This window comes from Panulirus ornatus, chromosome 48 (assembly GCF_036320965.1).
Source record: "Panulirus ornatus isolate Po-2019 chromosome 48, ASM3632096v1, whole genome shotgun sequence".
NCBI classification, from domain to species: domain Eukaryota; kingdom Metazoa; phylum Arthropoda; class Malacostraca; order Decapoda; family Palinuridae; genus Panulirus; species Panulirus ornatus.
Window position 1 is genome coordinate 24,325,843 of NC_092271.1, and position 27,777 is coordinate 24,353,619.

The 27,777-nt window shown below is 38.1% G+C and overlaps 1 protein-coding gene across 1 annotated transcript in view; it reads left to right on the plus strand.

The window, feature by feature from the left end:
• Positions 1-27,777, plus strand: part of LOC139763852 (venom phosphodiesterase 2-like) — a 36,055-nt gene that overhangs the window by 2,645 nt on the left and 5,633 nt on the right. Inside the window, exons 2-13 of the mRNA XM_071690202.1 lie at positions 15,857-15,901; positions 16,226-16,418; positions 18,363-18,535; positions 19,146-19,289; positions 19,645-19,761; positions 20,263-20,370; positions 21,107-21,338; positions 22,215-22,296; positions 22,528-22,663; positions 23,626-23,746; positions 25,328-25,530; positions 25,871-26,120. Coding sequence (XP_071546303.1) covers positions 15,857-15,901; positions 16,226-16,418; positions 18,363-18,535; positions 19,146-19,289; positions 19,645-19,761; positions 20,263-20,370; positions 21,107-21,338; positions 22,215-22,296; positions 22,528-22,663; positions 23,626-23,746; positions 25,328-25,530; positions 25,871-26,120 — 1,804 coding nt within the window. The remainder of the gene's footprint in view (positions 1-15,856; positions 15,902-16,225; positions 16,419-18,362; positions 18,536-19,145; positions 19,290-19,644; positions 19,762-20,262; positions 20,371-21,106; positions 21,339-22,214; positions 22,297-22,527; positions 22,664-23,625; positions 23,747-25,327; positions 25,531-25,870; positions 26,121-27,777) is intronic.

The following is a 27,777-nucleotide window of genomic DNA, read 5'->3' on the forward strand; positions in this document are numbered from 1 at the left end:
AATACCGTACCTGGAACATTGTGTAGAGTGGTACCGAGTGGAAGATTGCTTTTAAAATGAATCAGCCGTCATATCGAGAAGGCCCTCAAGCAACTTTGCTTGCGTGTTGAGAATTTCGAGTAAAGCTACTCACTATAAGCACCCATCCACATAACTCCGTGGCTAGTGAATAACAGGAGAGATGCTGTGGAATTCTCTCCGTCTCTCGTCTTTCCCTCTTCTTATAACTTTCCTACCATTAAGAGTGAGATCTGCACACATCTGATGAACTCTTGTTTACTCACTTCATCTTTCTTTTTTGTCTCGTACCCTGTTTTCTTTCCTCCCGAGATGGCCATGACTTGGGCACGTATCACCCACCCCCACGTATCTTTCCCTCACTTTATTCGCACGTGGCATGTATCACAGTAACCTCTTCACTACTTGCTCACGGATGATCAAGAACCCCAACACACTGTCCTGTACCCCCACGCACACAATGTTTCAGTGTCCCCTTAAGAGTGTTTAACCCCCGTCCTCCTCCACCCACAACGCGTTAAGCTCTCCCTCAAGTAAACCACCACCCCACCCCCTCCTCACACACACACACACACACACACACACACACACACACATATCTTAAGCCGCAATGACCCCCTGCTGTGTACCCACGATCCTTTAGTTGCTCTCACAGACCACCTCACCCTCCCGACCTGCATACTGTAGTCCCCACACGGGGGGCAGCGGCGGACTGCCATCCCCACTCCCTCTCCCTACCCCCCCAAACCCACCGTCTGTGACCTGCTAACATTTAGGAACTGGCTGAGTGAACGTCGGCGCGCGCAACTCCCACATCGGCTGCCCTCGCGTTCTTTACAACCTTCACTCGTTTTCCTCATAAGTTGTTCCGCACTCTCCATTAGGTCATCCGTTCTCTCTTATGGACAACAACTTTCGTGTCTTTGCTCGTCTTTTGTCCCATCTCAACACTGTCCTTATCTCTTCCCCGCTTCCAGTTTTGATGTACTTTCATCCCATAAACAATTCCTAACTGGATTCACATCATCAGGGGAGATACATGATCCCCAGATGTAATATACTCGAAAGTGCGCACGCGACATGTCTCAATTCCCTCGTAGCCTGCAGCAAATACTAGATCACGTGCATCACTGTGACCTTACTGCAATATATATATATATATATATATATATATATATATATATATATATATATATATATATATATATATATATATATGTATATATATAGACAATAAACGCTCAGGTAAGTCCTACCACCCTGATTTGGAGTAATGAAGTGGTTCCTAGAACCATCTTGCACCCTCCCCATGTACCAGGATTCTGGCTGGTCATGTTTGTCTCACTGATGGCATCTTTCTTTTACAAACAGGTTTAGGAATATACCATTAATATGTTTAATTTTTCTAGTTCCACTCATTTTCTCGCCCAATTTTTAAATTTCTTTACGTCCGTCTCTTATTCTGCAATCATATTCGTTCCGATAAGGACTTTTTGGTCTTGAGTCCTGCCTGTTATATCTATCTAAACATATATGGTACCGTATAGTGTGTGTGTGTGTGTGTGTGTGTGTGTGTGTGTGTGTGTGTGGTATTAGAACCTACTTATAACTCATTTGTGCAAGCAGGAAGGTAGGTAACTCTTTACACTTGTGAGATCCTGCCTTTTTTTTTCTTTATTGAATTCTTTTATGGTGGTCGCACTTACTTCCTCTTGGCTTGGCGTGTTGCATGAATCCACGTGTCGAAGGAAAACAAAAAAGAAAATACTTTTTCATGTTCTTCCGTATACTTCTCTTGCCTAACTTCCAGCTGTGCATTCTTGATCTAGCCTTTTTTTGGTTTTGTTTTCCTCGCATCGACTGACATGTTGACCTCGTCATGGTCTTTCAGATATCAGGACGTAATTATCTTCGTTTCGACTTGCTCTTCTCTCTTCCAAGGTGGGCAGGCTGACTGCTTCTTCTCTCCTTGTTTTCGTAATTCATTCCGCTCGGTTCAGATTACCTTCCATTGTGCATTCCATTCCAGGTGCATTTCTATGGACCATTTAGAGCACTACTTAGGTCATGAGATCAGGTTGCTGCTACGCCGTACCATAGCATAGGGCAAACATACCTTGTATATATCTAGACATATATCAATATACCTGAATGCGGTATGACAGCAATCAAAATATAGTCTGCCTCACTCGCAATCCTTCTCGCATGCCACGCTGGTGGCAAGTCCGACGTGATATCAGGCACATCCCAGGTCCCTCCCACAACATGACTCTTTTAGTTTATAACCGCCCATATAGTTCTCCCCGTCTGGTCCTGCACTCTGTTTACGTCTCTATATTTCGCAGTCCTTCCTTCCTAACTCTTTCATAATCTTCAGCATCATCATCAAATAGATATAGCTTAGAATGTGCCTCATTTAACGAATCATTTACGAAGATCAGAAATATTACTGGCCCCAGTATAGAACCCTGAGGTATCCCACATAAACCCTGGCCCAGCGTGAGAGGGTTCCCCTGACGAGTGTCGGCTGTTCCCTCCTCCCAGTTAAGGAAGCTGTCAGTCCATTTGAGCAGCCCTCCTCTCACCCCCACCTTGGATATTTTGCTTCATCATCAGTCTTCTGTTGGGTGTACAGTATCAGAGACCTCCTACAGCTAGTGTTATCTTCAGTCTTGCCCTATGTGTATTGTTTCCCCTCAGGCCTTACAAGTTGGCGGCCGTCACCCTCTTATTTGCCCGGAACATTTTACTGGTACTTTATTGGGTCAGGAGCGTCGACCAGACTAGACATACCCTCCCGCACACCACTCTTCCAGATACCAGCAGGTTCTCAGCCTGGAGGTGTGCGTCCGCTTCTAGTCATGGGGTGGGGTGGGGTTAGGTTGGGTTATGTGGGGGTGTGGTATGGTGGTGGGGGGGGGACTTGTTGCTTGCTTCACCGCATTCGTCACCGTTTGTTAAGGGCATTATTTACGACCTTCAGGGATGATAATGTCTGTGTGACTTGCAGGTGTGAATTATTTTCGTAATTAAAACTATTTAATGAGTCGCTGTGACGCCAGTGAGGGCAAATATATATATATATATATATATATATATATATATATATATATATATATATATATATATATATATATATATAAGGTATAAAGTGGGAGCGTGGGTGTTGACATGCAAGACTTCACCTGGAACTTGCTGCAATACTTGCCTTCCTGCCTGCTATCCTAGCGTCGAGGTCGCCAACTCTCGTGGAATGATAAAAAGTCATACTGCGCAATTGTTTGTCGTTAGCAATACTTTTGAGCGACTTTATTTATGTCACTATTGATATCTGATGTTTAATTATGAATAGTAATACGATTTCCTGCACGTTGCTACGCTAGTTTTTTTTATTCGTTTTATTTTGTGACAAACTAATATACGTACAGGCTGAGCTGAATTCTCACTAAAAAAATAAAGTATTTTTCTTATGTATGTGTCAATCGATGTACTATTCTCTAGTGATATTTAACTGGGTAATGTTGAAGAAATCTTACGGGGCTAACTTCTGGATATCTGGCCTTGCCTGTTAGAAGAAACCATGTTGCAACTTCAAAGATCGACAGTTTCTGGTTATCACTTGATCATTGTCTATAATACAAGCAGACTGCATTGGCTTGCTCTGAATATGACATCCCCTTCCTGTTTAACCATTGTCTAAAGTCACACACACACACACACACACACACACACACACACATGAAATACACTACGACGTTTGTTTTCTAATATTTTTCCATACATTAGGTTACACAGCATATTTGGTCATGCATTACTTGTGTTGGTAGGTATATCACGTTCATGATATGTTATGATTCTGAATGATATACTGAGTCACTAATGATTTGCATATATATATATATATATATATATATATATATATATATATATATATATATATATATATATATATATATATATATACCCATGAGGGACAGAGAAGGAAGATACAATCTAAGTTTCATAAAAGACGACTCACAAGGGACAAGGCGGGGACGGGAATCGTCCCCTTCTCAGAACAGGAGTCAAGCCAGAATGTTTCCATTTATGGCTTTGTCGTTCTTGACTCTTCCTGGATAAGGCGGGTATGTGAATCACACACCTGTGTGTGTGTGTGTGTGTATATATATATATATATATATATATATATATATATATATATATATATATATATATATATATATATATATATATATATATATGCGAAGACAGGAGAGATTAGTAGAGTTGAGGCTAATATAAGGTAAAGGGTATTAAGTCTGACCCGGCAGTTTACTTTTAATTAGTCAAGAAGCAATATGAGCATCCTTGACGCGGCATGTGTAAAGTGGTTCCGGGCATCACGTTAAGCCATGAGGATAGTAGTACTTGGTCGGCTGCTGTCTCCAAGCTATTGACGCGGAGGGAGTAAAAGGGTAGCGGTCATCACTTCAACACTTGTATATCATGAAGGTAGCACTTATCCGGGCGGCGGCTGTCTACAACCGGATCCTCTGTAGATTGCTACCCCTTCACCACAGCGAGTTTCTTCGATAGGTTGGGTTAAGTTTACATACGTAACGAAAATGAACCCTGCCTTATATATATATATATATATATATATATATATATATATATATATATATATATATATATATATATATATATATATTTAAGCCAGTGTGGACTTCCCTATAGGAATTCTACCCGAGCTTGTGAAGACGCAGATTTCTCAAGTCACGCTGAGTGCAGAAAGGCGTGTCCTCAATGTGACGCCGGGGGCATAGGGTCCACCTCAACCCCCCTTGCCAGCAGATGTTCCTTGTTGCTCACAGATACAATCCGGTAATAGCGTCTGGCTATAGAACGGTAACAAGATATCTAACTATTTCCAAGGCTGAATGAGAGATCGTATATGATTCTACTGTTGCCGAGATGAACTTGTTTCATTCAGTCATCCTTTTCCTGAACACCGTGCCTTATTTGAATGGCTCCTTATATGTGCAGTTCAACCGTATCACCTCCATCTCTCCTCCTCCGTACATCGGCAGATGGCTGGACTCGTCTTCTTCAGGAGTTGCCTTTTCTATTAAACGAGAGGTGGCTAGACAACGTGTTTCCCATACTTGAACTTTACCACTGTGGTTAGCCTCGGGTGGCCAAACGTGAGTGAAAATGCTAAGAGGCACTCGGCAACATTCTGCAGCTTCCGGTTATGCAATGTATGGTTTTTGGTTTCGGATGGAAAGTGTGTCGCACAATTTTTGTTCTTTCGTTTAATACAATAAAGCAGCGATGCTTCGTTTAATACAATAAAACAGCAATGTTTCGTTTAATACGATGAAGCAACAATGTTTCGCTTTAAACAATGAAGCAGCAATGTTTCGCTTTAAACAATGAAGCAGCAGTGTTTACTATTAAGCTATCAAAACTACGTTGAGTACTTTAATATAGGACACGTATCTCAAAAGCCACAAAGATTTTAAAGATTATCTTAAAAGCGCTTCTTTCTCCACGTCATATGTACGTAGAACTTTCATGTAAGAATTCTGTTCGAATATTATCGTAAGGTTAGACTGGGACAATTACCCATAACTGAAGCCTAGGTTTGATTATAGCACACACACACACACATACACATACGGTTCTACCTGGAAACGTGCCATTACTGTAATTTTGAAAGATTACTTCAGTGATATCAGAACGGAAGTTTGCATACTTCTGGGAGTGGATTCTTTATTATCATAATTATCAACATTATTATTTATCGAAATATTCTGATTCCCTCGGCCTATGCCAAGCATGGGCCCCTTGTTTTTGACGGCTCGAACTCTACTGATTTATTGTATTGAATACATGCGCAATATTAGATTTAAAGGCCATTAACATGTAAAGGTCGTTAAGGTCATCAAGTTATAATCGCTGCACCACGAAAATCTTGTAACAAGTTCTTCAGATATTAATGCATAATAGGACCCCCACACACTCGCTGTGTAGTGATATGTTGTTACACACTGCGGACATTGTGGATCTAAAAGTTTGAAATGTTTACATCTGATTTCACGAAGCCGCGCTCTGTAGTCATGCAAGTGTACAATCCTAGGAGCTTGTGTGGGAATTCGAGCACTCAGATAGGAGTCGGGTCTGGCACACTGTTCAACGTGATAATGTATGTACCTACTTTGGTTCTGAACCAATCTTTTAGTGTCTCAGGTTTTACGACAAGAGTCAGAAGCCATATTGGCAAATATCCCTTCAGACTTGAAGAAACAGGACTCATTACCTACCTGTCCTTCTATGATGCGATTTTTTTTCGGAATTAAAATGAAGGTCACACACTAAACCTGGCCTCCGGCACCATGGTCATAACATGATTGCCTCACATGATGCATGAGTTGTAGTTTACGCAAGAAAAATGCTTCGAACTTCTATTGATGGAACGTATCCCATGTACCGGATTCGCTTGTTACATGCAGGTCTCCTGAGTACATGAAGTAAATATGTATGGGGTACTACTGGACGAGGAAAGTGAACACTTTCACGTCCATGTAGATGAATGAAAATGTGAAACAAACGAAGGTGCAGGGAGTATAAATGTTTATGAAGGTAAGAGGAAACTTAGTGATGGTGTGCTGAGGTTGCAGGAGACATGGCGCCTTCAGGAAGAAACATACGAGGCACTTTTGTTCTGCATCTTTATCCGTATCTCACATGCTTTTGGAATGAACTACTGCCAGAAGCTAAATATAAGCGGGACAAATACGTACTGCAGTAAATAAGGGTGCTATGAAAAGAGGGTGTTAGAGGGGCAGTATTTACAAACCATAAAGGTGAAAGTTAATGTAGTCTACGATATACTGATGGTTTGGACGAGGCTGTTCTTGTCGCGGTCTTTGTAACTACCTACAGACTTGAGGCAGTTGTGGTGCCGAACTGCAACTCGGGATCGGACAATTTCAGGTGGCAGGAAAGACGGAACGATACAGCGACCACTTCCGGTAATACTGAATGAGGTCCAGGTAACTGCCAGCGAGAATTGGGAGGATCATTGTGTTCAGCGGCTCTTGATAAGTAGCGTAAACCGGACCGAGGATGATCTTCCATCGCTTTTTTTTTTCTTAACAGTAGGGTAGGAAAAAAAGACGTTCAACACAATAGGTCTACCAACTCTAGACATTATTTGGACCCCATCCGACAGTTAGGTAGGGTGCTACTGCACCATCCTCGCCTCTGTCACCCACAGGATCACTCTGGACCTCAGACCTAACCCCTACACCCCGTCCTCCAACACACACACTCGTATGAATGGCCATGTCGTCCATCGACAACAAAGAGAATCTGTAAGCATTTATCCACTACAATTTCTCAATGAAACATTCACACTAGAAAAAATCTACAAAAAGATAGCGATCAAATTACCAAGTAGCTTGCTACAAAGCTTAGCCATGTTTTTATGATACGTATCTTTACATAAGATTTTATAATAAAACTTTACCTTGGATAATCACAGCATTAACCCCTTTCATCGGCGCGGATTATCACAAGCTGGGGACAGAGCCTTCACAAAAGCAATCTGATACACAAGCGAGTTACGGTGTTAACATCATATCACGTACAGTCTCGGCCCTGGATATGCCGTGTACTTGCATTGTCTTTGTTGAGGCCGGCGATACAGTTGAATCTGAAAATATCGGATGATCTCATTTAATACATCATAGAGAGATGTATAAGCTCTACTGAGAAAGGTTATAAATATTTGAATATTAGCAGGGAACGATATATATATATAAAAGAACGATGGAAACTTTTGCTATAATAATAATAATAATAATAGTAATACTACTACTACTACTACTACTGATAATAACATTGTGCCTTGTAAAAAGTCGAAGTGGACTTTAAAAGATGACAACTGCGGTGCCATAGATGTACTTAAAAAGGATGAAAATGATTCTGGCCAATATACGCGAAATTATGAGGCAATCACTGAATTTATTAGAGAGGACCGAACAGGTTCCCTCAGAGCTTACTGAATCATTCCGTAGCCTTAGTTATACTGGCATGAGGGATGTCGCAACAAATGCCAGACAGATCAGGTTCTCTGTTAGTAAGTGCGGTTGCAGGAGGCGGGTCTTGTGACGCCTCCTAGACAAGTTGAAGGTATTTTTAAAGAAAGATGTATGTAGATGTAACGAATGCATATATATATATATATATATATATATATATATATATATATATATATATATATATATATATATATATATATATATATTACGCTTTTTCTCTAATTTGGTTTGATATACTCGCATGGTGGACCCTGCACACCCTAAACTATTTCCAGACACGAAACACGTTTAGCCTGTGGTGAACCGGCACGACATTGGCTGTGAGGGGTCTCCGAGGGCGTTTGGTATGCGCGGCGTCACCTGCGCGGGACGCCGGCGCAAAGCGGTTTCCGGCGGCAGTATGGTGTCCTTGGTCTGCGGCCCCTAATTCCAAAATATTAGCTTGCCGTTTATTCAGCTTCACCTGGAATCCTTGAATAGAAAGGAAATTGTTGTATAGATGAAAAGGATGACAGTTTTATTTGTCAAGAGATGAAAAGGATAACAATTTTGTCACAGCATACTCGCTTTGATACACGTAATTACAGAGGCTCTTAGTAAAACAGTGTTGTTATTCGCGTTTCACATTTTCTAAAATTTCATATCTTTTTCCTGTATTCAATGGCTTAGGGTTTTGCACAGCATGTGCCAGTTTCATACATTTTCTGTGGAAGGTGTTCGTAATAATTCTTTAATAAAATTTCGTAGCTCAGGCTTCTCAATAAACACTGTAAATGCCCTTAAAACGATTGTTTTTGAAATAATACATTTTTGAAAGTAAGACCAACTCCAATAATCTGGGCAGAAATATCAGTCCGTACGATACGTCCTTAGTTTGTCAGGTTTCCGTGTTAGGTCTCACATTTGGTCCTTAGGTTACTTCGTAATTTAGGTCCTTACGTTAGCTCCTAGGTTAGCTGGTCATTTAAGTTTTCAAGTTCTTGGGTTAAGCCTTAGAGTAGGTCGTAGGGATACGTGCTAGCTTAGGTAAGACTGTCACAGATTATGTCCTTTCTTTAAATACTTAGGTTTAAGACGTGACGCCCTAGGGTGGATCTGGGTAGATCCCAGTTTAGGTTACGAATTATGCTACGTTCCTCGGTAACGTCTTAGTCTACATCAATATGGCAATTCCTAACGTTGGGTCCTTGGGTGAGGTTAGGTTTGGTCCTTGATTACGTCTTTAGTCTAGGTCTGTTAGTTAAGTCCTTAGATTAGGTCTTAGGTAATGTCCTTGGAACTAATGTAGGACTTACTTAGGACCTACCCCGTCGAAAGGTCTCTTGTGAACTCATCGAATAGTTTCTGAGATTTGAGAAATCGTGTACCGCTTCCACAGACTCCGTAATATTAACGTTCGTAATATCAGGAACTAAAATAAAGTTTTATTATCATCATTTGGTCAATGAATCAGCGACCGCAGAAAATGAGTGTCCAACGAACACACCGAACAAACGTCCCAGAAATACCAACAAACGATACATTCCCTCGATGATTTTAGAGTACACTGTGTGCAAGATATGAGAAAAAAACATAAATAGAAGTTCTATATGCATTAGGGTAGAACTGGGTAGTGTTCACCGCAAAATCATCCACGTTTCCTCTACAGACAATAAATGAATACATAAAATGTCCTTGCTACATTAGATACAATTGCAGAAACGTTTATTGTGTGTTCATGAGTTCGTGATGTCTAGCTCTCTTTTCTGATCCAGCAAGCATTTTTACCTTTTCAGTGAAGTATCCCTTGCATAGAGGATGCAATTACATATACAGTGAATATATGGTATGATAACAGTCATCATTAATCTATGCAGTCACATGTGTTCAACAAGTCAGTGTGTGGTTGCCTGTATGTGTTTTAAACTGAATGATATGGAACTAACTCTCGAGAAACAACCAAACACGATTCATTATAACCTAAAGGTAACTTTGAACTTGAACAGACTTTACGGTGAATTATTGGAATGATTGAAAACGGACCCAGTGAACCTTATGTTTGGGTACGAAACCCGACCAGCGGCAAATATTAAACTACCCTCATCACTTTATGTAAGCCGCAGCTTGCACCAGCTCCCTTATAATTCTCCTGCGCTGAGACTAGGCTTCATAGACAAGACGAGGTACTTGACCTACACCCGGTTATCCCCACATGTGGGCTCCCCTGAGTCACTAGCTTTACGTAATGGACGAGTTAGGTGTCAAGAGATGTTGGCCAAGGCGTTGCAGTCGTCCTAGCTTGATGCTTGCCGGGACCCTGACGTGAATGCTACATTCGACCCATTTTTTTCTCTACGTGCAATTGTACATATATAGCGGTGCCTATATAACACTTCTATTATACAAGCAGTTGATGGGATGACGTAAAATGCAAAACTACATCGGTAAACCTATGAATATAAAAAAACAATCAACCTACCAATCTTTCTCTTTAACGTTATCATTTCATATTTCCTTCTGTTATCTAATCCCATCACTTTATAGTACTATGCGGTAGGTAAGTTCCCATTCTGCTCATGACACTTATTCTTTACAAACAGGAGAAACGCATCTACAGAAAACGTGTCATAAACCGGTGGAATAACTGTAAAGTCATCATGTTGAAAGTTGAAGAGTCTGGGTACTTGTATCGCCCTCTGTCCTGCCTATGAGCGCCTGTAGTTCCAGGGCTGCGCTACTTTCAGTAGCATGAAAATGATGGACTTTACTGAGTTAAAGTTCATCGGCGAGACTATACTCCCAATGATACAAGCTCGCTAATAATACCTTTTTTTTTTGTAAAGCTACCATACTTTGGAGGAGGCTGTTACTTATCAAGGCTAATTACAACAGTTATGATTAATCTTCACCTGTTCCACTACAACTAATCGTTTTTAGGTTTATTTCGCTCATCGATTTCCCACAACTTCAAGTATGGCAATTCTAACAGTGCTACCTGCATCTGAAGGACCACTCGATATCTTTCATTTCGCCTCAGTTAGCACAGTGTTATTTCTCTAAGAACACAAACTTTAACTAATGTTTACGGCAGTTCTGGAACTGTAAGCGCCATCATTACATGGTTTTTAGAATTTTAAACTACTTTCAAGTAAGATTTTAATATTTTGGAAAGTTTGTAGATATGGGGGCAGTAACTTGGTGTTAAATGAATAATCTATCATCATCTGACACTGAACTACTTTAGAGGAATTTTTGGTACCCCATCGTTTACCTTGGCACCACGCAAGTCATGTTTATGCAACAGGAACAGAGAATGTAAATATTCTTCTTCAGTTTAGGGAAATGCGTTCCACTTTCTGCTGTGTAAATATACTCTTGTCTATATATAATACACTTTGCCCTTATTATCACGTTTGTTCGACTTAACGTCATGTTATAAACCTTCTTGGTCTGTACTAAATATACTAACAATGCTAGTAATGTGGAGCACTGCCACTTGTTTTCAATTCCTCACAAAGACTGAACCGTTTTACCACACCTGTTGTTTACATGTAAAATTGCTGAGGTAAGGAGAATTCTGATTGCTTTAAGACATATAGCTTAACAAGCACAAGTATTTCCCCTTTTTGCTGACGGTTTGATGCTTATGCAGATTGTATGCTTAACGAAATCGAGCGTCTGATAATCCCAGGAAAGAGTTGCAAGGTAAATTTAACATACGCTTCATTGTGTAATGGCTAGTCTCTCTTGTCTGTTGACAATTTCATCTCCTCAGACGTAAGGGCTGAAAGGGGGACGATAAGGCAAGCACAGAAGAAAAGTGCAAGTTATCTGATTACAGCATTACCTCTCAAGCACTAGACAAACAAACTAACAGTTTCGACGTCATACTCGTGACTGAGCAGTGTGGGACCAGCACGTGTTCATGTCCACAATGTCTGTGATATTCACTAACAGCACTGCAAAACCACTCGTTGTGGATACCTTAACACAGAGGACAGAAACTTCCTACCTTAACGCCAAAACAAAGCCAAGGACTCCGTCTCCAGAACACCAAGAATGGCTTAGTAAATTGCTTGTTTCTTAGTTGTCCGTGGTTGCACATGTGTCCTACGCTCCAGGATTCACTGTATAATTGTTGGCGTTGATCCCATATTTTTCATTTTCTCGATCACTCATTACGGGGTTTTCTCTTTGTATCACATGAATATGAAGTCTTAGAGTAATAGATATATAGATTATATATAGACGTTGGTGAATGATTCCAAGAATTATTTTAGATATATTAATAATCGGTTCATCCCTCGCCCTTTTTAAGAAGCCATCGGACCTTACCAACGCACGAGAAAGCAATGATTTTTTTTTTTTTATAGGTATCGACGTTGAATGAAACCTTCGTTGATCATGACAATGCAGTCATTGTGTGATCAAGGAAAATTACAGGATGGGTCCAGAGACTCTCCCAGAGACACCAAGCCTCTGGTATTTGTAATCTTTCGGCGGAAGTATCATTATCCACTAATGTTACGTAGACGCTTTAGACCCGTAATCTGTGGGGAAAATAATACTGATACTTACCCGTCAGAATATTACAAGCTGATGGACACTGTAAGCTAGAGATATCCATATGGAGTATACCGTATGATCTGGTCTAGACTCTGCTTGCGAAAATAATAATTCGAGACCTAAGACCGATTCAGATCATGATCAGCGAATATGACTGGCGAGATCCAGAACTCCTCAAACCTGACTCTAGGAAAGCCAGCTCGAGACAACCTATGCTGGATTCTGGTGTGACATTTTGTGATGGAGGTTTTCTTAATAATGATAATAATAATAATAATGATAATAACAATAATGATAGTAATGGTAATAAAATGGATTATTAAGATACCTGCAGCCAATTGTAGACAGTACACGCAATATAGACAGTGGGGCAATAAAAAAATAGCGATAAAAACGGAAAGTTATTTACACAAACGCTGATGTGGAAGTCTACGGTTTCTATGATATGCACAACTGCTGGCATTGGCCTGTTCTTGCTCTGGCTGTGCCGTGCGAATTCGGATGGGGCTCGATGTGGTTGTGGTATCAAACTACAACTCGGAGACGAGGGATATCTGGTGACAGGGTGGTGATGAAGGAGATGGTGTAGTAGTTCCTTCCCGAACAGGTGATGCTTTGGGGAGAGCCGAAAGGGCCCAAGGATGATTGTGCATGTCCTTTTCAGCACCTTTTAAAGTATCCCTTGTGTAATTGATAGACAGGAAGGCCTGACGAAGGAGGCATAAGTAGATGAAGGTGATGTTGAAATGTGGCGACCTTTATAAAGAATATGTTTGTATTTACAGAGTGTTTCCGTTGTTTACTCAGCTCCCAAGCAGTCTTTCATCTATAAAACCTTGCGAGAGGCCAAAGCTAATAATGATTCCGAGCAACCCCGGTGGCGGCGGCGAACGGGGTAAGCAGGGAGTGAGTGTATGGCCTCCTTGTGGGCAAGGTCATGTTAGGTTACCCTGGCAACCCTCTCTCTTTTCCACCACCGCCAACACTGTTTCTGTTGTCGTTGTTGTTAATGATATTGATGCTGTATCTACAGCGGGAGCTGTCGTTGCTACGGCTGATGTTCAATTATATTAGTTTAGACTGTGGTGGTTCTGATGGGGTAGCCGTCATACCGCTATGATGACATAAGCCTCCAGAAATGGGAATTTAACGCTAACGCCCCGCCGAGCGCATAATTGTCCTATTAACCTTCATAAGCAAGGATTTGTATTTTGCTTTCATTGTATGCTATCAAATTGTTACCATTATTACAAAAAATCTCCACAGCACGGGTGATGCATATCACCTCAACATTCACCCCGCCATCTTCGGAGTATGACAGACAGATGCTAGCTCCGCCCCTCACCTTTTATGCTCCTCCGCTATTGGCATGGGTGCACTGCGTGGCAGACTGGTTTCCTTAGTCACATGGCTGTGGAGTATGTCATGTGGTCCCATGACAGGTCACGCGCGCACCCGCTACTAGTCCATCGAGGACACTGCACCCTGACTCCCCATTCTTTACTAAGGGTGAGCTGGAACGGCGTTGTCGCATTCAGACGTTTTCTATCCTGCTGTTGACTGGCATATGATCATTGGCATTACTGGTTATCGCTCCTTGTGTGGCTGTACCGACCATTTCCTAACCTCTTTATTTTTTATATATACTTCTATTAGCTTTCCGCCACTGCATGGTTAGGGTAACATGAATGGAGAAGGGAAGAAATGACAGAAAGTGAGAGCAACGGAAGAAAATTTAGGAAAACGATGTATGGTTCAGTTATGCACAGAACCACCATGAGCTCTAACCAATAACCTGTAACCTGTCCAATCATTTGAGGTCTAATATAAATTCCTTTTTACAGGTTTCGGAACCCCTCCCCCAGGGTGTGGGGATCATACAATTACCTTGGGAATGACGGTGAAAAGAATGAAAAGTAAAATAATATATTTGAAAACCCTTTTCAGTCCACAGAAGTAAACTTGACATTAATAGATTTTTTGCTGATTATTTCCTCATCTGTGTACTGGAATATCATTCAGTCATGGGTCAAGTGACCCTTTGTCTCCTGGTTAGGTACAATGACTACTTTCAAATCCCTCCCACACATAAGAGATTCCTGTAGTTTAATTCCCCCTAAAAAATATTTTCTCTGGAGGCCTTTTTCCATGGCCAGTCTTCACACAATTACCAAATCCTTATGACTGCCACCGGATTCAGAGTGAGAAGTCAGGAACGCATTTTGTAAGATTTTCTTGGATGCTAATAGGTGAGAGATGGTCTGGAATTTAGGGCAATAAGATGGAGGAATGGATGTTAGACTGCTGAGAACGATGGAAGCTATGGAGGTCGCGAAGGGAGGCTTTATCTGAAACATCAGGAATAAACATCAGGAATGAATATTTGTTCGTCTCTGTAACTGTGCTGTTCATTGAGTCATTCTTTAGCCTCCCTTGGTTTATATTAATGAGATAAAAAATGGTATTTGGATAATTGAGAAACGGAGAAAGCTGGGGCAAAGCTTTCTTAAAAACACATTTCCTGGAAGGATATTTGCGATTTTTGACCAGAATATGCATTTGTAAAATGTCAGAGGTATACTTACAAAGGGAAGAATGGGTTTAAGAGATTAGGTAAAGTTGGCATTACCCTTTAATAGCATATTTATTGGTGATTGCCATATACCATTCATTGATGATTGTGTTAAGTTGGGTATTCTTGTAAAGAGAACGTAATCTGATGAAAAGCTATGTATAGTCCAGTATGTCATTCAGAATTATTATATCTGTAAAGAGAACATAATCTGATGAGAAGGCATGCATAGTCCTGTAAGTCATTTAGAATTCTTATATCTATTATCAGTCATGTAAGGGATGAGGCTGCACACCATGCAGGAGTAGGGAAATAGCAGACTCTATAAGAGTAAGATGGTCTTTAATAAAACCACTTCTTTCCATCCATTGGTGTTGAAGCAGCCTTCTGGATGAATACTTGCAGCATAACTACTCATAAGAGTAGTACCATAATATCTCATTCAGAATCACTTAAGTTATATCTGTTTATGTAGGACTTACTGTACTGAGCAGGATCTAGATTTCACACCATCAGGGGAGGACATACCTCTTAGAAATTATAACTGTAAGAAAAACCTCAAATGTTAATGGGATATGAATTTTTGAAATATGATTTACATTTTCAATTACAAATGCTAATTCTTTTTTTTCAGAGTCCCATGTATACAAAGAAATGGAGAGTAATTCTGGCTGTTTTGGTAAGCATGCTGTGCTTTTATTGGATGTGACTATATGTTTGTAGTATATATGAAATAGATGAAAGGTGCTGCTGTGAAAAGTAAGGACTTCAGTTTTGTCATCGCTCCATCTCCATCTTTTACTTGTTGAAAATTATGTTGGCTTAGACAGGTTTTGGTCGTTAGTTTTTCTTCTTGAAACTTTTTATGTAATTGATGGTAAACCTACGTCGTCATTATCATAAAAGCAGATTGAATTATTAATGACAATATAGTGTTTATGCTGTCTTTGCTGCTGCAATAGCAGTTGGGTACCCACTCTGCATGTTCCTCTACTTGTTTCAGCTTGGTGTCACACTAATTGGTGTATGTATCCTGGGATTTTATGTCAGTGTGAAGGCAAGGTCAGCTGACAGGGCGGCTGCAGCCATTAATGCCTTTAATGCCTCTACCGCTCCACCACCAAGGACTTCAGATGCCCACTGGCGGCTTGACCCAGATGTTTGTTTGTCTCTTATTAATGAAACATGCCCAGAAGGTTAGTCACTATATTTTGATTGAATCACATTTGCTTTGTCTTCCATTATCATGACTAATTTTAGAAATTTAAGACTATTGCTTATCTACAGGAACTGAACAAGCAAGTTGATAAAAGGTACGCAATAAAGCAAATCATAAAAGCTGCAAGCAGTATAGTATCATTCATTTCAGCTCAGAGAGGTAAAATTTTAGAAATTGATAGTAGAAACGGGAATTTAACTTATTTTAGTGGTAAAATTTTAGGAATTGATAGTAAAAACAGGAATTCAACTTACTGTTAAACCTTCATATCATATTGATATTCAGAATGCAAAAGAAAAGTTGCTGCTGATGGTAGAAACAAAGGATGGTAAACTCAACAGTCTCGTTTTGTGGAAAAGAAAAGAAATCAGCTTGATTTTCAGTCATGTCTGATTCTGAAGAATATTAGAAACACTCCAATACAACCAGATAACATGTCCCTTGAGTGGCTCTTTGCCATCTTGTTGGAATTTGAGTGGCTCTTTGCCATCTTGTTGGAATTTGAGTTGCTCATTTTTTCTTGAATATCATTCGGGTTTCATTACTATTTGAGTGTGTAACTTATGATGAAAGATCAAATGGGTTGATAAAACTGTGTTCAGTTTTGGAAGCAATTCTATGACTGTCTCTAAGAAACATTTGCTGATTAATCTTGACTCTTTACAATTGGGATGATTTGAACATAATTCACTTGAATCATTTCAAAATCTCTAAGCATATAAAAAAGGAATCCAAGTAGAACTTGTTGAAAATCATTCAGATATTCTTATGAAGATATCTATAGATGATGTTATATGGTTAGTACCTCTTGCTTTACCTTGCTTTCTTGCCACCACTGTCATTATGTCAGTAGTCATACCATATCTTGATTACATATGTAGCAAAAGAAATAAGTTAGGGAATGGACATTAAAGAATGAGTTAAGGGAAAGACTTCTATCATTGATATCACGATAAAGATCCTTTAAGTTGAAACCATGTAACCTGTAGCCTGTGTCAAGTTGTGCAAGATGAGGAGCTTGTGAAGATCTCTGATCATATGGTTGGACCATAAGAAAGGAATTGGTTTATTAAGAAAATGATATCAGATATGTTGAAGACTAAAGGCAGCTTAGATGATATTCCATGAGAATGATTGTCAAATGTAGGTCAAAGCAATAGATACATAAGGGTGAATCAAATGTCTGTTGTTTGCAAATATAATGATAGTCTGTGTTGGCGTAAGTACATACTTAGTAAAGACACCAAAAGAAGTGAGTAATTAAAAAGAGTGAAAGTGTGATCAAGGAAATGGTCTTTGCTGCTTTACTTATGTTTTGTAATCATACTTCTAGCCATCAGGTGCTCCACATTTTGTGTATTTTCTTCACTGATATATGATACAGAGATGTTCTTGATGGAGGAAAAAAGGAATTGAATATTCTTCTTTATGACCATGAGTCATACTGCTCAGTTGACAAAATACTGAATGAAAGGGTTAAAGAAATTTGGCTAAAGAAGACCATTTCTAATGCTGTGTGATTTGGTTTCTTCATTATCAGAGTTATTAGACATAAAACTGAATAGAAATATTGATGGTTTTATCAATATGTAGGGCTTTTTGCAAAAATCATCCCAGATTTTATGTACCGAGTTAAATGTGTCACACTGATAGAGTGCTTTTATTTAGCTATTTTAAGACTCTGGCTGAAGTTTTTTTAACCTACACCAGAATACAAAGACTGAAACTTTGATTTTTTTTTAAGAAGCCTGTCACCTTAAAATTCTTTCTCTTGCAAAGCAACAAACCATAAGCACTGGATGTAAATTACAGCTCATACGTTTTATTTGTAGACAGTGAAACTAGGTTTATAGTCAGAAATTTTTATTTGAATTGATTATTTGTCAAAAAAATTATCTCAACTCTACCTAATTGCTTGCAGACTATAAGATAGCTCCCCTTTTGGTGATTGGTGTTGATGGACTGCAGCCAGATTTTTTGAGCGATGATGTTACTCCAGCCATGAACTACTTGGCAAGATGTGGTGTCACTGCCCAAAGCCTTGTCCCTACCTATCCCACCACAACCTTTCCTAACATGTATTCTATTGCTACGGTAAGATAAGTTTAGTTAGAAAGCAAGTCATTAGCTACATTGATGATTTCTCAGTGGTTTTTGTACCTTTAGATATACTGACATATAGCTGATAAGCATCATTTTATCACTGGCCAGGTAATGAAAAGACCTTCTTTGAATCAATAGTAAGTGGAAAGAATGTCATAAAGGACTGTGAACATGAACAAACCATTTAGTTATTTTGTGGATGCAGAAGTTTGTTGCTATTTGCATTCCTTTGTCTTCCTATTATAGTGGATAGATTCTATGTTGTATCTTTATCTGAATTATTAAATCATTTCTCAAGAGGAAAAAACATTATATATATTTATTTTCAGTAGTGTATGATATGCATTTTTTTTTTTTACCAAAACCCTTTTGGTCCAGGTTTAATGTCACTTAAGTGCTTGAAGTTGTCCAGTTTTCAATGCCATATAAGTACTTAAATTGATTAATCTTTTCTTATTACTTAATTTCAAATTTGTTGTTCCTATAAACTTAGATGCAAACATTATTTCATATTGATTTTTAGCTATTGTTGGTTGGAAAGTGAAGATATTGTTATAATGATTATAACTGATGTTATGATTACTTTTCATCTTTCATTCAGGGACTCTACCCAGAAAGTCATGGCATCATTGGTAATGAAATGTATGATCCAGAGACAAACAAAACCTTTAAACCTGTGGAGCACAACTCACGCAGCCCACACTGGTGGCAAGGAGAACCTATATGGAACACTGTCACCAAACAGGTAGATTACAAACCAAGTTTGGTAGGTGATAATGAAAATGGAACAGGGTTTGCTGCAGTATTCATGTTTGTTATGAAACAAGTTTTTTCAAAGATAATTTTAATCATTGATTTCATCTTTCATTTCTAAGAAATAACAAAGAATTGTAGTTACTACATATAAGTGACTGAATATGGATTTTAAAGAAAAAGGTAGTCACCATTTTAACAGTTTTCTTAGGCATCCAACTCGCTCATTTATTATATTACACTTCTCTCTGCTATGATGCTTCTTTTAAAAATAGAATTTATCAGAATTTTCAGACTAATGACAGAAGATTGCCTCATTTCTTTTTGTTACTAGATTAATATTTCAGGGTAAGAAATCTGCAACCTACTTCTGGGCTGGCTCTGATGTTCTGATACAGGAGAGATATCCTATCTACTGGCAGAAGTATAAATTTAATGAGACATTTGAAGTTCGAGTTAGGCAGGTATGTATGTATATTATGTTACAAGCAAAAAATATAATGGTCTTGTAAGTGATTGAATACTAAATGTTTTTACTGGTGAATAGATCTGTAGATATCCACTTATACATTTAGACTTAAGTATTCATGTTTTGTTTTGATCAGTCTTGCATGGGTGTTTGTCTGTGTGTGTCAGAATTAGAAATTGATGCATTGTTACAAAAAAACAGATTGATTATAGTCGTGATAATTGGTTCTATATTTCATGAAGTTAATTCTTAAAAGCATTTTTTTATGTAATGGAGCACTGTGCATCATGTTCATTGCTCCATCTGGTACACTAGAGGGCTTCTCATATTTTATTCATATTAACACTCTTGGGTTGCAGCCAGCATTTGTAATTTAGATATGAGAATACAAGATAATTTCTTAAAATCATCAGTAATATCTCAGGACACTGTATATGCTATCCAAATTCCCTTAACCCTGTTTCTTGTGCTTTGTAGTTGTTACTCATATTTTCAGGTGTTAGACTGGCTGACATTAACGGAGGAAGAGCGTCCTCACCTTGTAATGGTTTACTTTGAAGAACCTATGTTGGCCATCCAAGAATATGGACCATATTCTCAGGAGGTAAGTTAAGAGAGTATTATGATTACAGGAAAAAAAATTTGTTTGGCAACTAAGTTGTGTGACCAAAAACTTGTATACCTTGCTAATTTGTTGAAGCTGGTTTTTGATTTGTTAAGGATTATGTACACAAACCATATTTTTGATTTCCGAAGCCACAGCTAAAAGGTAATGCCTTTATATGTGATAACAGGGACTGAGGGATAGTATTCTACAAAATCATCTCAAAAGCTGATAATGTAATAAAATTGTCCTGAAAAAGTACGTTTGTTGGTATGTTTTGGTTGAATGAAGAGCATATTGATTTCAAGGAAAGATAAAATCTAGAGAAATTCAGGAAGATATGAAGAGCTTTATAGAGTAGATTTAAGGGAAGTGACTTTGAAAATGACAAAACAAAGAAAGATTGAAAGTTACAGATGGAAAAGGAAGGTATCAGCACTGAGAGTTGCATTTTGAACTGAAGGAGGTGCAGAGATGTATCAGGTTGATTGAACCCTTAGATAGATGAATTATGATGAAAGTATCTGAATGTCTGGAAAAAGGAGTTCAAACAGCATAAAGAAGACCTGGTTGTTGGCATTTGTATGCATAGGTCATTATCAAGTAGGATGATACTTCTGTGATAGTGCATCCAATGTTGAAGGAAACTAAGCATTCTGCTACATAGAATGGATAAACACATGATAATATACATTGCTCATATGAGTCTCCATACAACTTCTAGCACTTTTTATAGGCACGTGATGGTCTGGAACTGGTTGATCGAATGCTGGATGATCTCCTTAGCAGCCTCTATCGTCATAATGTGGCTCACTGCATCAATATCCTTTTAGTATCTGACCATGGTGCTGCCCCAGCATCTTGCACTTCCTCCTTCTACCTTGAGACCTTCATCTCTGATATTGAGCAAAAAGCACATGTTTACACTGGTGCTGTTGGCAGATTACGGGCTGTAAGTGGTGGTGAAGGTGAGTTTGATAATCGTTTATTACCAAATGCAAATTGATAAGCCAAAAGAAATGCATGCATTTAGGCACAACTCCGTTGAGACATAACCAAGCCATAGGGATAGGTCCTCACTCTTTGGCTGCCAAGTTTATCTATATATTTTATACCATAAAGCATCATGAATGATATCCATTTAAGATTAGGAATCTCTAGCTAATTCTGCTATTAGGTAATGTGGTAAATATTGCAGTTTCTGTAGCCATTGCATAACAATAGGAAGGAGCCATCTACAGAGCTCATCCCCTTTTAACCAGGGTTCTTTCACCTCTGAAATCCTAGTTATTAGAATTTTTTTACATATAGTATCATCAGCAGCTGTTCATGTTATTACAAATGCACATGAGAATGTTTAATCTGGTATTGCAGACATTATTTAACTCTATCATTCTGCAACTTTGTTAAAGAAATTTGATGAATTTGGTTCGAAAAGTAAAGAATTGATTTGTGAATATTGTGGATATAAAGAGAGAATGGATGTAGAAATAGATTAAAAAACTTCTAACACTTGACATTAGATACTATAAAGGATAAACTGAATAATTAAGATATCTTAATAGTTTTGGGCATTGATATGAAAAGGATTTTTTTCTGTCACAAATAAGATGCTTCATATTCTAATGTGGATTTAATGTATGCAGTAGACATTTCTGAAAATTTCCATGCCTTTGTATTTTGAAGCAATCTTACTCCTTCTGGTGTGATGCACCTGGGATAGGCTTGGTTATGTGTTAACCTCCCAAATAGCTTTTCCTGTATGCTTCTGTAAACTGTTTCTCACTTTCTGTAAGTACCGTAAGCATAACAGTAACCCTGCTTTTGGGTACTTTTCTTCTCAGCTGCTGAGGAAGAGATTTTAGAGACTCTGAGATGCAAGAATCCTAAGGTCAGAGCCCTGCCTAAGAAGTTACTTCCACGAAGGTAAGGAAAACTATCTTAAAAGCGGCAATAAATGAGGGTTTTTGTAGGTCATATCTTGTAATTTTTTTTAGCAATGGGCTTTAGTGTTTTACTTGGTAATGGATATACTGTCGGGTATGAATTATATGGTGAGGTACTTTATCAGGAATTGGAACAGTTTTGTTGACTATCTTATGGGTTTTACTTTACTTTGTAATGACTTTGATACTGAGGAACTTTTCTCCCCTGTAGATATCACTACACAAATAATCCCAGAATTGAGAGTGTGATTCTTGATACCAGACCTAATACGCGTATTGTGACAAACTCCAAAAACTATTGCAAGAATGGTGAACATGGATTCAACAATCTTGAACCATCTATGCAGGTGGGTTTTTTTTTATGCCAGTCTTTCGTAAACCTTTTTCCTCACACTAAGTATGGCTAGGGGCATATTTAGAGGTTATATCTGGGAGTTCCTAAGGATCTTCACAGTGAATTAGAGGTTGAGCATATGTAACTCCACAGTACTCTGAATGTATTGCTAGTCTGTCTTTTTCCTTTACCAACATTTTTTTTAAATGGGATTGATCAAATGCAATCACATTTTTGGCTCACTCATATGTATCCTCAGCATATGTTTAGTTTGCTAAGGGAAACAAAAAGAGATTGTTACAGTGAGATTTTTACACCATTCATTTTCTACTCCCTTTACATTTGAGTCAGTGTGTGACTAACAGTTATATCTACACAGATATTATTGTGAAACTTGCATTAGTTTTTACTTGAATTTTGTCATTCATGCATCGCTTTAATTGTTTAATGTATTAGTAGGGGTAAGTTTTTCATATGCAGTGTTGGAGTTTTAAATTGACCCACAAGATGTTCTTTTATATGTGCATGAAACAGGCAATACCAGTACATCATATCTGGAAACATGAATAAGTTGAGCTTTGCCTTGATGAAGGACTCTTTACTTAATTTAAATGGCTTCGTATTTCCTATCTCTCTATTGATACACCTTGATATGAATTCTTTTTGTGAGGCTGAGGCATTGGCTTAGGATTCTAGTTACTACCCATTTTTGCACACATGGCATTTATGATATAAAATCATCATTATAATGTATACTTTTGAGCTAATCTTGATATTTCCTGTTTAATTCCTTATGTTAAAGTCCTTTAAACTATAATCATTACTTGACTATTACTTTTGTATAATTAATATTTCGGTATATCATGTTTTTCTGTAGTCTAAATGGAAAACATATGCATCGTTTTGTGAATGTGCAAATAGTGCACTTCCTATATACCCTGGAGGAGCATCATGTTGTGTTATATATACTTACAGGGTGCTTTCATAGGCTTTGGTCCTGATTTGAAGGTGAACTATACAAGTCGCAGATTTAGGAATGTGGAACTATACAACCTGATGTGTGAGCTTATTCGCATCAAGCCAGCAAGCAATAATGGTGTGTATGGCGCCTTTTTAGAGTAACATTATGAATTCATAACTGTATGTTTATAAGTGCTTAACAGTGAGTTAATGTGAGAAGTAGGGTTTATTTTGATTAAGGATATCATTGTTTCTATTCAAAAGATAGTATGGCTAAGATTCTCACTATTGTAAACCCAGGAATCCTTCTGTTCCAGAGATATGGCATCATCTTTGAATGACAGGGTTAAGAATTGATGTTTGATAGTGTCATTATTTTTACTTGTATCCATGTGTTTCAAACATTTACTAAAATAGGATGGCCCAAGTAAAATTGCAAATGTTAGTCACCATTTATATAACATCAATGATGTTTGCTTCCCTTTCTTATACATACTTCCACACTCTGACCATCAGCCTGTCTGTAGTCAACCTAACACCTATTTCCACTCAATCATATTTACAGTAAGAGTTGTTTCTTTGCTTAGTATTAGGGAAGCTCGAGTTTTGTAGTTCTGTCATCTATCTTGGGTATCCTTTAGGTCTAGAAATTTATGATAAAACCTTACACTACATTTCAGATGACTGTTTAGAAGTTGCTAGACATTTACATATCAAATATTCAGACATACAGTCAGTTGCCCAAGCTGATGCTAAATGGCAACACCTTACCTTCAGACTCTTCTGCTTAGCATGAATCAAAACTGTGAATCAAACCAGTCTTGCTGTTTAGGGGTTAATGACACTGCTCAGGACAAGTTCCAAAAGTTAGCTGACAGTTTGCTTGTTTTCTGTAATGATCCTTTCCGTAAGGATATTTATTAAAAATCACCCTATTTATATAGTGTATCTTGATCATGCCATGTTGAGGATCCATGTTCTTACAGTAGATAATGCTATATCCCTTAAATATGATTAGTTGTTAATGAGTGTAGGTATTTGGGAGTGATGAATAAGGATAGTTGTGGAAAGGTTAGGTATTTTGGAGTGATGGAAACTAAAGATGGCAATGGGGAGGTTGAAGTTGAAAGTAGATATGCAAGGGAGAAGCATACAAGGTGCATCCTGAGTTATGTTGATTAGGAAGAATGCTTGTTCTTGCACAATGAAGTGGTTGCCTCAGCTCTTAAGTATAGCTGTGAATTCTTGGTTTTATGAAGTACAATACATGTAATTAAAAGATAAGAAAATTAAAGATGGAATTAAGAGAATGGATAGTGTGATTTATAAAGATATGAGAAGTATAGATAATGACAAGAAATAGTCAAAAAAGTACGTAATAAAAGACAATGAAAGTATGACCAGTTAGGGCATATGATAATTATATGGTGAAGAATAAAAGTTAAGAATATGTGCTATTGAACTGAATGGTTGTGTACACTTGTGCTCTCCCATGGAGTTGGAGATGGTGTGAAAGATGATACTATGAAATGTTTTCTGTTGTAGATAAATACACAATCAGTATTCTCAAAGCAAAAACTTTTGTATGCGAGGACAGAATGTAATCATCTTACTAAAGGTGTACATTAGAATGTTTTCACATTTTTTCAGCCCTAAGCTTGTTAGAAACCTTAAATGACTAAATATTTTATGACAACAAATGTACATTCTTCCATAGGCACTGCTGGGAGTTTAGATCACTTGCTGCGTCAAGTTACCCGTGTGACACCTTCGGATATTTTGAAAAAACTATTGCCAGAAGATGTTAAGCCACCACCTGAGAAACTATCACAAAAGAATAGTAAAGAAACAAAGATGGAAGAAAATGGAGCAAAAGAGAAATCTTGCATGTGTTTCACTGAGGAAGTTCAGGAAGTTACAGTAAGTAGTTAATGTGACTAATGTGCAGGAAAATTTATGTGATGTGTGAATATATGTGAACTCTTGTTTAGTGATACTGGAATCATTTATATCTATGCAGGGGATAATTTAGACAATTCATATTATTTTAGTAACAGAATAGTACAATAAACAGTTAATAACAAGCTTCAAAAAAGGAAAAAATTGATGTTTTCAAGTGGGGCCCTTGTTCATTTGTTATTTGTTCCTCATGCTACCTTACAAGGGCAGCTTTTGGCAATTAGGTATAAGAGCATAATTTAGCTGTGTTGAGGAAGTAAATGTTTACCTTTAACTCTGTGTATCTTTCTTCCCTCTGTAGCCAACAGTGACAAGTTCAAGTAACAACACTGAACTTAATAGTAAAAACAGCACTAGTAATGGCACTACTGCTGATGGCACAATCACTGTAAGCACCACTAGTGCCCCAAACAATAGCAGAGATAACTGGACTCAAGCTGAACTGTCTCTCCTTCTGAATACTCATGTTCCCTGGGGCTCACCTGGATTTTCTGCTCCTGATGCCATAGAAGGAAAGCTTAAGGTCCTTCTGCATTCCAGCTATGTTATCGGTCAGTGACAAGGTGACATATATATTACATATTTCTATTCTTTTTTACCATTGACAGCCTGCAGGGCACAAATTAGGCTAATCTTTCTGGTCAAAGTAGTTTGATCTTAACTGAGAAAGGCCAGCTACCTTAACAGTCAAGTTATGAATGATGGCTTGCCTTGTTACACTGATAACGATGATGATAATAATCTGGAGAGGAAACTGGTTATGGATATCATTAAGTGTTCTAGATGCTGTTTTGAAAAAAGTGTGATTTTATTTGTGATATTATCCAGATAACATCACTTATACATTAGTTGGATGATGACGTTGTGAAGTATATTACCCTATAATTTCGACTGTGTATTAGTTGTATGATTAAGTTGTGAAGTACATTTATTTCACACTTCACAAATGTTTGTTCATTCACCTATTAAAGATTCTTGTTTGTTTGCTTCACGTAAGGTTAAAAATGTGTTTTTGAAGATGTAAGAATAAATTCAATGCTACATCATCATTCATAGAACTGCTGCTTAGTGCTGGATTATTTAATCTATTGATGGGGATATTATTATGATGATAATTATCATATTTGAATTATATAATTGAATAAACTTCAGAGCAAACAGCAGATAACTATCGCACACCGTAAACGATACCAATATATCACACAGTACATCACATATATATGAAGCCCCGCACACACAACACAGGGCCATCCACCACTCCTAAACAACATGCAGACATTCTCAGAAAACACTGTGCAAAGATAGGCCAAAAACCTGTTGCACTTAGAGTCACCATAAAAACACTCCACAACACATGCATATACCCAGATTCCAACTTATTTTCCATAACAGTAGTCAGGTGCTAGGAACTTTTTTCTGCCTCATCAAGAAAGTGTCAGAAATAAATAACAACTTCTCCCACTCTGTCTTGGCTGTCTTCTAGAACAAACAGTAGATATGTAGGTTGTATATTTTATCACTCTTCTCAAGGGATATGTAGGCTGTGTCAGTAATTATTTATATTACTTGATATAGTTGCTTATATTAGATATATAAATGAGATAATGAATTAGGCTTTGTAGTATTGCATAGGTTTGAATCCTGGTTGTAACAGTTGGTCTACAGTCAACCCAGCTATTCTTCCACCCTTTAGGGCTGGTTGATAAAATGGGTACCTGGCTTTAGCTGTTTCCTGGCGCTACCTTGCTAATGCGGGAAATGGTAATCAGGTAAAATAATGAAATATAAAGAGTTAATGAGATATCATTGATTAGGGTTTCAGTTGCCCATGCCATCTCAGCTTACATAAAAAAATCATCTCATAAATGCTTGTAATATCAGATTTGAAGCTGAACTTTTTGTATTATTGGCTAAGAGCAGTTACTGGTTGTTGATTGCCTTCTCATGTTTTCTCAAGTTTTTATAGACAGTGTGTAAAAATACTGAGTTTGGATGGGGAAAATTACTACTCAAACAGTGCCTCATCTACTTTGTTGGAGATTTGTGTCTTGGCATTCTGGGTAGGTTAGGCAATTTTGAAGACTCAGAAAAATTCCAGTGCAACATCAGTCCCAAAGAAAAGGAAAAGCTCTTATCAAGGTTTTATGTATGGCATACAGCTTTCAGAATAGCATCCTCATTTTTTTCCACTTCTAGTACTTTTATGCC